Raw genomic sequence first — 13,167 nt, 5'->3', positions numbered from 1 at the left:
TTCTGCTTCTCAAAAAAAACCAACTGAATACACCTCTTCCTACACAGGTTAATACGCACAAACTAGATTTTCTGTGCCGATTTAGACTCATATAGAGAGTCTGTCTTGATAAGTAAAGTTTTATGCGGACTTTCTGTTGAAATACAGGGCAAATAAAAACCCGAACCATTTTGCACTGGGGAGGGACCCAGTGCAAGGCCCTTGGCCATGGCCCAAGGAGAAGCGTCTGCAGGAGAGAAAACCCCTCCTAAGCCATGCCTGCCTCTGGCAGCCCCACGCTTTTGTGCCCTGCTAACTGTAATGATCACTCACTGCCCTGAGTACCTCCCAGCTCCTACTGACCCTGTCTCATACTGACTCTTTTGTCCCAGGAAGCAGTCCTCTGTGCAGTAAAAATCATCAGGGCTCAAGTATATTCATCTTTGCAAGGGCATCGAGGGCAGACACACTGCTTCCCCCTAATGTAAATGTCAGAGCCCAGTCTTACCCCAAACTACAACCAATTGAAGGGCCAGGTTTTCCCAAGCACAAATTTAGTTCAGGTTTTTGTACAGCTGTGTTCTTCAGACACAGAAAATCCTCAAGTGAATGTGTATCTTCCAAAGAGCAAAACAAAACTTTTATATCACTGTGTACCACACTCTGCTATGCCAAGGTTGGTGAGGTAATGTATAAATGCTCAGGGAGTGGAACTGTCAAAGCTGGAATAGAAGTGTTTTTCTTGTTTTCTTTTTGTTTGCTTGCAATTTTGATGTTGTTGTTATTTTGTTTTTAAGGTATTGGTACGATTTTTCATGCTTCTGCATCTAGGAAAACAGACAAGGGCAAGTTCAACTAAGCAGTCCTAAGAGATAATAAAACAGGATGATTTAAAATCTTCCATTATTTTCTCCTTTTTCCTTCCCTCCAGTAAGATACTGCTAATTTGAGGTCTGACACCACTTGATGAGGGAATAACAGTTGAAACAAAGCATAAAACTGTGACCTGCAGTACTGTTTCCAAAAGGAAAACGTAGGTACATTCCCCAAGCTTGACCTTTTTGGTAGCTGGCGTTTGGTCACCAGCGGACATTTTGAAGAAAACTGGCAGAACAAGTTTAGGGGAAGACTTTAAAAATGTTTCACTTTCAGCCAACATGTTTGCAACAGAAAACACTTTGGAATATTAACAGCTACTTATGCAAGAAGTTAAACGACATGGGGAGGAAAGAAAAGAACAAACAGAAACATAAGGCTATAATACTTCTCTGGTACCTGATAAAACCTGTGTTCCTCTGACATTGATCAAAAGGGACATATGGCAATGAAATCTCAAGGAAGTTTTTAACAGTAAAAGGAGCAAAGACATGATAAGAAGAAATATAGATTAAATAGTTCTTAAAATAGATGAAATAAAATATTATGAAAACCCCAACAATCTCACCAAACACCCAAGAGACAATAAGCCAAACCAGGATAAACCCAAACCCGTTCACGCTCCATCCACAAAACATATATGCACACACCCCACTCATTCTGAAGATACTTTAGGCTCTCAGCTATGATTTCTGTCTGCCACCCCGGCACTTTATGCACCTGTCCTGAGTCACGACAATCCTCTGTTCTTTACTTCTCAAAGTCCTCCTGCCGCTTTCAGTCCAACATCCACACACCCATCCTCCCTTTCCCCTGTGCCAGGTGCTGTCTTGGACTCTTCATCAGCAAGCTGTTCAATGAAACACGGTAAGACACTGTGTAGAAGCTAAAAACTGACAGTTGCCTTACATTATGGAAACAACAGGGCATGACTGAAGTGGAAAGCTGCTCCAACCTGACTCCTATAGGGAGAAGCTAGGACATTTCCTTCCCCTGATAAAAGCCAGCTCTGATGGGTATGGCAAGAATCAATTGCTCTATTCGGTGCTGTCCCCAAGGCTTGGCATTCCAGGAGATAAGGTATCTCCACAGCAGGACAGACACACTGAAATCAGTGCTAGCCACTGTGTGACTAAGCTATGAGACCTTCTCGGGGTTGTTTATCACCGGTTAAGAATTTGAAAAAACTTCTGCCAGGAAGAGAAGGCGTTTTAGGCAACAGCTGATAAAAGGTCTAATGAAAAGCACCAAGACAACTGCCCATGAAATTCTTGCAAGAAAGCGTCAGTAAAGAAAATATTCAGAGGATGTCTGCCAAAATCCAGCCTCCAAGAAGACCTTGTTTTTAAGAGGAAATGGAAGAGAAGCGCTTTCAGAGAATAAGATTCAGAAATGGAAAAAAAAAGAAAGGTTGAAGTGATGTGTATTCACAGATCAACCCAGGCTGAAGGGATAGGTATCCAACAGAGTTCTTCACTAAAATAACAGATCATATTCCTAAAAAGAAAAACTGACTAATGACCTGATCTTAAAGTAAAAGGGCATTTCATATTTGAGAGTTCAGGAAATTCTATTCACAGTAAGTCGTCACAGATACATTTCTCTTTTTAAATTAAGTTTTACATATTGACATTCTAACAAGCAGTCTTTCAGCACCTGATAATTATTAGCCCAGACAGCTTCAGTATCCACATGTTTTAAACTTATACTCCAGTGACAGCTCCAAAATGCCCCCAAAATGGTTGAAAAGAAGACAAAAATCCACCACTAATCTTAAAGATGAACAAATCACATTGAAACAGCAGACAATGAAAAGTCAAAATATTTTGTTGCAAAGGAAGTGGTAAAGAAGTTTCAAAATATAGAGATGTTCTTGAGGTCACAAAAATATTTTTGGGAAAACATTCTTGAGTGATTGCTAATGATGGCCCTGACATTATTTATTTAGGATTGGATGAACAAGGTGCTTTTTTAACAAGCAAGACAGAAGTGACTTTGTCCTATAAAGGGCTCATAGTCGAGTCTGATAAGTAAAAGGTGAATAAAAAAATATGCAAATGCATGGGATTGAGAAAATAAGTATGCCCAACTCAAGATAGCATGGGGCTTGCTCTGCCAAAGACTACAAATATAAGACAGAGGCTTTGCAAAACAGCTCAGTAAAGGCAACAGAGATGATTGTGTAATGCCTTCACAAGCTATTTACACAGAACCTACCATCACAAGGCATGACATGAAGACTGTCCCATGCACCTATAGATTTACGATTTGCACATAGTTTTACACTGAGTAGTAATGGACATGGATAATTGCCCAAAGTACATATCCAATTTGATTTCTTAAACATATACTCTTGGAAAGCTGAAACCTCTCACAGGATTACCTTGCTTTGCACTCCAGCAACACTCCGTTTGAATGGGTCAGTGTTCCACAGGCTCTTGGCCTGTCAATTACCAAGCTCCACTGAAAAAACTCTACTATTTAGTCTGCTGAGATGCATTTTTTTTAACATAAATACAAAGACAGGCCATTCTGAGTGTACTCAAGCATGCTCCTCGATGGCTATTGCTCCTCTTTTCATGCACACAGCTCAACATTACAGTTTATGCTACCTTTGACTCCTCACCTAAACCATACTAATAAATAGTTCTTCATTATAACACGGCAATAAAACTTAAAGATTAAAAACTCTGGATTCATATAAAACTGTTTCAGATGTCCTCACATGAACCTAAATCTTAATGCTTAATGAGCCTTGGGGCCCGTCTCTCTAAACTGGAGCTGTGCCAAATACATGACGCTGATAATGTTTTGGCTTTGCAATGCAGAGTCTGGAAACCGCAGGAGAACACCAATCCCTTCTCACCTCAAGGCATGGGTCACATTCAAAGTTTCAAGTATGCCTATGAAACTCAAATACCTTCTTAGTTTCCAGGAATAGGAAATTCTAGCAAAAGCCTAATTAAGCATAAGGGGCTGGGCATCCACTAGCTTCTCCAGTGAGTCTCTGCACTGCACATTGCGCAGCCAAGTGCTGAACTGATGTCAGACCTATACTACTGGCAGGCAAGTAAAATAACATATCTGCAAAATCCCACAATCTATAAAGATGATCTCGTATTTGTTTTCCCGTACTAGGTCTCCATGAGCAGCATGGTAATTTTACATAAGTGACATTAACTTGCAAGAAGAATTTGATTTTTAAATAGCCAAATGACTGAAAGACAATATATACAATGAAGGCTGTTCTCCATACCTAATGGTACCAGTGACTCAGAAGACAAAGTTTTACTATTCCATAGCATTACACTTGCACTGATCTGGCACATATCCAGCCCTTGCTGAAAACAGCATTCATGTCAGCCCAAAGCTTGGTCAGATGCACTATAACCATGATGCAAGCCCAAAGAAACTCTGCTGTCTGAGAAAAAGCAGCTCATTCATCACCAGGGACAGGAAGAACACAAGCCAAGGAGATTTCTTATTTATAGATGAAAATTATTCTCATGACAGAGTAAACGATAAATTCCATTAAGTAATTCTTGATCACAACCACTTTCAGCTCACTCAGCTTTACAGCAACGCTTCACTTTTTTCTTTAAATACTACTAAAAAAAAATCTTTGTGCATGACTAACTCACTTTTTTAAAAAATTAAAAGCATAAAAATCTTTCTTGCACTTTTTAAGAGAATATATTGCTAACATGCACATCTGAAGGGAACTGCCTTTCCTAGATATTGTCCCATGTGAGAAAAAGTATAAAACTTTTTCCTTAATTCACTGCACATATCCAGTTTTACCAAGATTACTTAAAACCAGTAAATACCTTTGTATTTGCTCTTTCAAAAAATAAATAAAAAGTTACAGAGTCAAAGAATCCTGGTTTCAAACAGTTAGCATTGTTTCTGCACATCTTACTAGGTTAACACTATGTGCCAATATAGAAAATAAGTATCTCTAAGAAACAAAGAAAAGTTTGGGCAAATGCTCATAAATTGATATCCAGAATTGTATATGCAAGTGACACCCACATTTAATCACAGTTATTCCTCTGTCACTTTGATATGTTTATGCTGTGGTTTCTGAAGGTATGCAGTTAAATATTTGCGAGAACTTTCGTGCTTGAGAAAAAACTGAAGATTTATTATACCTGCATTTACTGTTATAAATTGATTTACATGCATACGTAAAACAGACATGCAGCTACAATGTTCTACATACAGGACCCAAGGTATTACACACAATCATGATGCTGTTGGACTCCACTGCAAAGCCAAATCAATTCTGCTGATTCTGCTGATATTCTGCTGTAGAAGAGGAACACCTAAGCATTGCAACAACCAGATCTAATTTATTCCTGATTAATCCTCTTGCTTCTTATGATATCTAGGTCAAACCTCAATGTTAAAACCACGTAACAAGGAGAAGGAAAAAAAAAAAAACCAAAAAACATGCGCTAGACTGGAAATTGGGGATTTCTAGTGATATTTCCTACTGCTGGTGTCGTATTCCTGCCTCACAAAGCTTTCCACCACGTTCCCAGGAGGGCACATCATTTGCCCACCACGCAGAAGCGTAGCCAGGAAACTCCTCAGTCTTTGCATATGCGAATTTAATACACAAAGCAAGAACAGAGCGAGAATTGTCTCCGCCTAGCTATGATGTCCCTTGCTGAAATCACCATCTGCACTGATGTCAGACAGCTACACTGAGAAGCCAAGAACTCCTTTCAAACAAACAGAAGTCGTAGTCACTGGCCTCTTAGCACAGCTGGGCGAACAATTAGAGCCGGCACCATCAGGGCAACTGGACAAGCACGCTTTCAATAACCAGCAGAAAGGAAGGGCTTGTGTTACTCTCATCTGTCAGCTTGACACTTTATAGCATCCTGCATTGTTTAAATATGCTCCTCAGCTCCCAAGTTGAGTGCAGCAAGCTATAAAAGCATGGTAATGAGGCCAGACCTAGATGCCAGCCACAGGGTGAGCACCACCAGAGAGGCAGCATGAGGTGCAGGGCAGGGGCAGCTCTGCTGGTCAGGCTGGTGGTCCATAGCACGTCCTCCCAAGAGTCCAAACTTTTGGCATTGCACAGTTGGATTAGTTTTCATTTACTAAAATATGTGGACAGTTGCTAGCCCTGAATGAATAATTTATAACCTGTGTAGTAATGTCTGCTTGAATTTGCAGGATGTCTAGGCCATAGGCATTGACACCAAGTTGAGGAAAGCCTGGCACTGCTGCACCTAAAGCTCCAACAATTCTGCTCTAGACATAGAAAAAGATAACCCCCGTGCCATTTTGCTCATGGCTTGTCTGACTGTTTGAGGAGTGGACTGAAGCATGGTGGTTACTGCCTATCCTCTCCCTTCTGCAAAATGCCTGCAAAGTCCAAGGGAAGCTCGAGATATGTTTGAGAGATTCAGGGCATACTGGCTCCATCCTTATTCTTGACATCAGTTTCCAGTCCTCTAGCTGCTGGGATCCCTCAGGACCCAAGTTTACTTTTGGTCCTCATTGCAGAAATACAACAGGCAAGGAAAACACTGAAACATCCATGTGGAAGTAAGCACCACTCCATGCTCACGTGGACATCACCCGCACAAGTGTCTGGCTATGAGTTGCCAGTTAATGACCTTAGCAGTGAGTACTGTCCTGTGGAGATAAACTGAGGTATGTTTACCTTCTCTCTAAAATTTGAACAAATCAGATAAACCAAACCAAAGGCAATTAATTCTTTGATCTTCAGAAAGTTAAGAGAGCAGTATTTTCTTTCTTCAGTAGCTTATCAGGGACTTTGAGTTTGGATTGTCATCTACTTGTTGAGGTCAGCTTTGATGACAGCACAACAGATCGGAAAGAGGTTGAGAGAGACTTTACATACTGCTAGATTTGTTCATGATGTGCCCAGGTAAGTCCCTGATAAACCAGAAAACTCCTTTCTACAGAGACAATATTGCCTGTGGCATCTTCACTTGCACTTCTCCGTGGAGCAAAAGATAAAAAATTAACTACCAGTCCTTCACCTGCCAAAACCTGTACTTTTTGAAGATACAGTAAGAGCTCTCAGTGTTACATCCCAAATTTCTGTTGAGTTCTTTATTTTACAGTGGACTCAGAACCAGTGAGGAGCACACTTTTATTGTTGGCCTCATAATTTGTTCATCATCAGAAAGCCAAAATTGAAGGCCACATTTGTAGCTCTCTGATTAATGCTCTGTAGCCTACAGTTTTATCCACTAGCCGCAGCTCCAAGGAACGGGATGCAATACAAACATCACGGTCTCTCACATTTGAGGTTGAGGAGACAGATCGCTTCAGATTGGTTTGCACACATCCACAGGTGGTAAACATAGACAAGCAATTTGGCAAACATCACAGAGCAATTTAGTAGCATGACCTGCTTTTATTGAAGCTCACAGCCTCTTAAGAAATAGATATTTAGACATTTCATTAGCAAAACATTAGTTACTTAAGCTGTACATCTTTAAGATTTACAGCACTTAAATCAGACTACCTCTGCTTATTTGCAGATAAGATTACAATCTAATCTTGAAACACACATCTTGTTTTTCATGCAACACAATTCAAGTTTAACATTTAAAGAGCACTGTGAAATGATTCAGCACACAGTACTTCCTGTGAACACACGGAGGAGAGAGATCTTGTGCAAGAAGCAACACCCTTCAATACAAAGAGGTAAACTACATACTCCTTCCGAGGTACACAACTTTTGATCAACAACTACCTCCCTCCTCCCAAAACAACTCCTCAGCAAAGACAAGCAACTACAATCAAACCAGATAATATCATTTCCTTTGTGTTTTTTTCCCCTTTAACAGCTAAAGTTCAAGCTGTCTGATTAATGACACCAGTGACATATACAACAGTATTTACACAGGTAGGTTTTAAATCTATTGTAAGCTACCTAGAGCTGAGTTACAGGATATCACCTCACCTCTACTGCTGAAAACAGTTTTCCAGGTTTCAGTAGCTTTCATAGTAAAAAACTTAACCAATAGCTGCAATGGTCCTGCTAAACATCTCAGGAGATCTCATTTATACATTTCAATATGCATTCAGTTCTGCACAAGCTTCATCCTTCTGATGTGCAAGACAGCTTTTACCAACTTCAGTGACAACCCTGCATGCCAGGGAAAGAAATCGGTCCATACAGGTGATTTAGATCCCAAACTCCTGACATCCTGCATGGGAATTTCAAAGAACTACGGGCATTAGGGCACACTTCTGAATTGCTCTTCAAATCACCAGCTTTGGCATCTAACCCCACAATACGCTTTTGGAGGACTCTACCTAAAAACAAGCTATTAAAACCAGAGACAAATGTGCAAAAGTTAACTTGCATCTCTTGTTCAAAAACTACAGAACACATCGTTCAAATACACCTTTAGGTAAAATTTACAGGATGCCTAACCTTTCCAGAAACTATAAAAGCAGCTGAGTATTGATGGTATTCAGATGGCTAATGCTTGACAGTACTTGGACCTGGAGTTGATCCAAAATGTTTTACTGTAGCAGAGACGTCTGCAGGTAGGTGTGGAACGCCATTTGCCAATCTGTGGTTAACATCTTTAAATAAAAGGAAACAAAAAAGCAAACATCATTTTTACTTTACATAACTAAGGAGCTGGGGTGGAGTGATGGAAGTACTTCACAAAACCTGTTTTCTTTAAGCCACATTTCATTCCTCACCATCAGAATAGCTTTGGCACTGAAATGATGCTGCAGTGAAATACCAGTGTGCACAATGTCAAGACATTCAAAAGGAAACCAACAATGGGACATACTAGCTAAAGTTCATTTCAGCTTTAGTCAAGATTGTATCCAAGGCTCAAAACTGTAAGTGTTACTTACTCACACAGAAGAATGCCATTTTCTAACCCAGAACGAAAATCCTTCTCACCAAAACTTCTGCCTGTCACTTGCTGCAAAAGAGTAGAGAACAGAAAATGACATCTGTTAGAAGGTGTACTTTACAAGAGCAATTAATAACATTCAGTTAAAGCATCTGCCCTGTAGGAAACATCCGAGCTTTGCAGGCCTTGCCAAAGGACTAAGTCACGTCCATCAACCAGCTTCCTCCTTCCCATGTCATCAAGCTGCTTAACACATAGAACAAAGTATTTGCTCTAAACAGTGCAATTAAGAGATTATGACAGAGATGTTTTCTAGAATTAAAACCCCAAAACAACAGACCAAAAACTACAATGTAATCTTCAGAATATTTTTAAAGTTTTATTCTATAACATTCTGAATTTTAAAACTATTGTATTTACAGAAACTATGTATTCTTACTGGTTTTTTTGCACCACATTAAAAATGTTGTGCCAGACTTGAGATTTTGGCCTTTAACTTATCACTTCTGTGGAATAAGCAAAGGCAATTGAAAGTACTTGCATGAGTTGCAGCCCTTCAGATACATGCCACAAAACTCCTGGTCATGTTAAATTATATTTCACATCACAAAGTCAACTGAGTGTGTGGATACAAACTTGGTGGGGGCCAAGGTTTAGGCACCTGCTCATAGTCTGCAGCCTGCCAGGGGTGTTTGGACCAGGAGGTACATTCTGCATGACGAGCTCTTAAGTCAGTCTGTGCTGCTTAGGGATGGACTATCTAGGAACTGTCTAGGAATCCCAATCTTGCCTGAGGGTGTTGGATGCTACAAGCATGACTGAACCCCCATTTATGACTCACTACCATGTTGACAATGGCTTGCCATTCATCCTCAAAATATTCTCAACAAATGACGTGTTCAGTTAAAAGTAAAGAATACTTTTTATTACCACCAACAAATATATAAAAACAGTTGCTCTGTTTAGAGAGCACCGAACAGAAACAAAGCAAAGTAAAAAAAAAACCTGCCTTATTTTTAATTGTCCTCCAGGAGGTCTTCTCCTCACCCAGCCAAAACATTTACCGGATGCTTATAGAATTCTCATGGCCCACATCCAATCTTTCGGCAAGACCCTTGCTCTGGGCGTTGCTTCCACCAGAGAGAATAGTGACTTGGGAACACATCTGTCCTTACGTGCCCATTTTCTCCTTGCTGTTCCATTCAGATACAAGACCCTTTCCCTCCCAGTTTCCTGTCATAAAGACAGCAATTTATAAAAACTGACAAGTTTGGCACTTTCCCACGGGATTCACAAATGCACCAGCTTCACAAATGCTGGTTATAGCTATGCACAGTCTTAGACAGGGAACAACACTTGTTTTGAAGTACAAGTGCAAAGCCTAAAACCTAATCCCCCACTTGCTTTTTTTTTTACGTGAAGGAACTTCTCCCAGCAAACTGGTATGACAGTGCACAAACTTTAACCCCCCCATGCCCTGAACAGTGCATCATAAAGACATCAGTTGGCAATCATATTTTGTGCAAATACATGAAGCAGAACCAAGGCACTATGTTGCACTCATACCTCAGAAGAAACCAGATGCAATTTGCCAATAGTAAGTGACCTCCAATCATCTAAACTATCACTAATAATAGTAAATCATCTCTAATCTTGATCTGCTGGGACAGAGGGAAATCATGACAATAAAACCATTAGCATTTGGGATGAATGATAGAGTACATCAAAACTGACTTTTATTTCATTCATAGAATAAAGTACAGTATAGAAAGGAGTAAGAAGAACTATTTCATAACAGCCTGACTTGTAGTGTTTTTTCATCTATGAAGGAAAAAAAGAAAAATAAATTTACAGTCATCATATTTCACTACTCAACACCAAACGTTCCAACTATGGAAGGCAATCATTTTATGTGTTTGTTGAATACCCTTATTCAGCAGGGAGCAGTACTGAAACTGTTAGCACAACTCAGGTAAGAATCTTCGTGCCTGTGATGGTTTAACCCAGCCAGCAATCAAATACCACACAGCCACTTGCTCATTCCCTACCCCACACCCCCAGTGGGATGGGAGAGAGAATCAGAAGAGTCGAAGTGAGAAAACTTGTGGATCAAGATAAAGACAGTTTCATAAGTAAAGCAAAAGCTGTGCAAAGCAAAACAGGGGATTCCTTCACCACTCCCAATGGGCAGGCAGGTACTCAGCCATCTCCAGGAAAGCCAGGCTCCATCACACGTAACGGTCACTTGGGAAGACAAACACCATAACTCCAAATGCCCCCCTGCTTCTTTCTTCTTCCCCGAAAATTTATACTGAGCATGATGCCACATCGTATGGAATATCCCTTTGGCCAGTTTGCGTCAGCTGTCCTGGCTGTGACCTCTCCCATTTTCTTGTGCACCTGGCACAGCATGAGAAGCTGAAAAATTCTTGACTACTACTTTGCAACAACTAAAATATCACTGTATTATCAACATTATTCTCATTCTGAATCCAAAACACAGCACTATATCAGCTACTAGGAAGAAAATTAACTCTATCCCAGCTGAAACCAGGACACTGCCAAAAGCTATCACCTAAGGATTGCTGTCATTACTGCGGATGTAGGAAGGTTTCATACATAATTTCTGGCTGTGTGAATAAAATCATGAAATGCAAATGCACAGCTGGAACAATAATTCAGCCAGTGAGAGGTACAACAAAAACTGACAGCAAGTGAGGAAAGACAGGAAGGTCCAGGAACAGTGCACGTCTGTTTGAAGAGGAACTGGAAGTATATGAGGCATGGAAAGATTTATGCCTCTTCTAGATGATCCAGCTGGACAGACAAAACATTAATTAGCTACAAGCCTCCTGATTTAACCAATTAAAATGTAAGGACAGTTCAACAGAGAAAAGCTAGAAACTAAAAATAAGCATGAAAATGACATTCTAAGTGACAGACATAACCCAAAAGGGGACTGAGAGGACCAAGAAGCTGGGTCCCCCTTTTCCAGAGAAAACCAGAGCTCAGTTTCTTGGTGTGTGCACACATGTACACATGTGCATGCACACACACATACACCTGGCTGTCTGCAGGAGGCCACTTTGGGCCGTACCCTCAGAAACAACTCCGGCAGAGCCACAGGCCAGCCGCCTGCACGTGTCCAAGACAACCTGTGCTCAGGGCACTGACAGCGGGAGAAGTGAGGATTTAAAGTGACTTCAGGCAAAAGAATTGACACTCTCATATTTGTAAACAGAATATCACGTAGTTAAGTGCATATTAGAGTTTGCCCAAACCCATGTAAAAAGGAAAGCACGTGCATTAGCTGTGGTATCACAAATCCATTGCAAGTGTCACAGGACCATGTTCATGGCATAAATTGAGGCACCGGTCTGTTCCTACCAGTATATCTTCTTCTTTCTCTGGAGAAAAAGCCTCTAGTCTGACTGCTGGATGAAAGCCCCAGTGAACGGTGCAAACCATCACACTCGGGCAGTGCAGGAGGAAGCAGGATCCACAGGAGTTCCCTACTCACTTCTGCAATGCCAGTACACTTGTACCCCTGCACTGCAGAGACTAAAAGCTAGAATGCATCTTAGCGGCAAACCACAAGCTGCATCCTGCTAACGATTACAGAAAGAATAAAGAAAAAAAAAAAAAAGCCACTTCTTTAATAAGTTCTATAAAGCTTAGAGGAAAAGACCTTTCTTTCTATATCACACTATAACTTAAAAAAAAAAAAAAAAGGGAAAAGAGGCGAAACACAATCTAATTTATTTTTGTACTTCACTTATGCGAAGAGGAGCTGGTTTTATTCATCATCTGGATGATATTTTCTTCTCTGTAAAAAGCTGCAAGCGTCTTCAAACCAGGGCAATTATTTGACTGCCAGACACATTTCTCAGATTCACTGACACTTAACAGCCCAGAAAACAAACCTAAGATGAATAATAAAAGTTTTTCCAAGAGGAATGTTAGGAGCCTAGACCACAGCACACTGACTCTATCATGGGCTTATGGCAACAACTTTAATATGTGTTTACACACAGTAACACTTCTTATATACAGTATTACTGCTGATTAACTCCTTTGTTCTTTGCAGTTACGCATGCCACTAAATTTATGTCATCGAGGATGGCTGTCATCCAGCCACTAACCACTGCCATATTACACAACTCTATTTTCACTAAGCTTCAGTTCACATTGTTTTCCTTGCGTTTTGTATTGCTGCTGGTGCTTCCTGAGATGGAACTTGCAAAGCCTCTGGTGTCAAAACAGCTAAAGGGCATGAAAAAGAATAGGTGACAAATTAGTGAGCAAATGCTGGCCTCAGGTGAAACTTATCTCAGCCAACAAGATGTAAGTAGTTGAATAAACACAAAGTCATCAGGGACAACACTTTGAAAACAGTTAGCTTAATTTTCTGTGTACACATCTGAAAATAGCATGT

At 40.4% G+C, this 13,167-nt stretch overlaps 1 protein-coding gene across 15 annotated transcripts in view; it reads right to left on the bottom strand.

Annotated features, from left to right (window-relative positions):
- The window catches only part of LIMCH1 (LIM and calponin homology domains 1), a 181,319-nt gene that overhangs the window by 105,405 nt on the left and 62,747 nt on the right, over nucleotides 1–13,167 (bottom strand). For all 15 annotated transcript variants that reach the window (XM_065836883.2, XM_065836882.2, XM_071807416.1 and 12 more), the window contains exon 2: nucleotides 8,731–8,801. In XM_065836883.2, coding sequence (XP_065692955.1) covers nucleotides 8,731–8,801 — 71 coding nt within the window. The remainder of the gene's footprint in view (nucleotides 1–8,730; nucleotides 8,802–13,167) is intronic.

This window comes from Patagioenas fasciata, chromosome 4 (genome assembly GCF_037038585.1).
Source record: "Patagioenas fasciata isolate bPatFas1 chromosome 4, bPatFas1.hap1, whole genome shotgun sequence".
Taxonomy (NCBI): Eukaryota; Metazoa; Chordata; class Aves; order Columbiformes; family Columbidae; genus Patagioenas; species Patagioenas fasciata.
The sequence above is the reverse complement of the archived record's forward strand: the minus strand, read 5'-3'. Positions and strand labels throughout refer to the sequence as shown.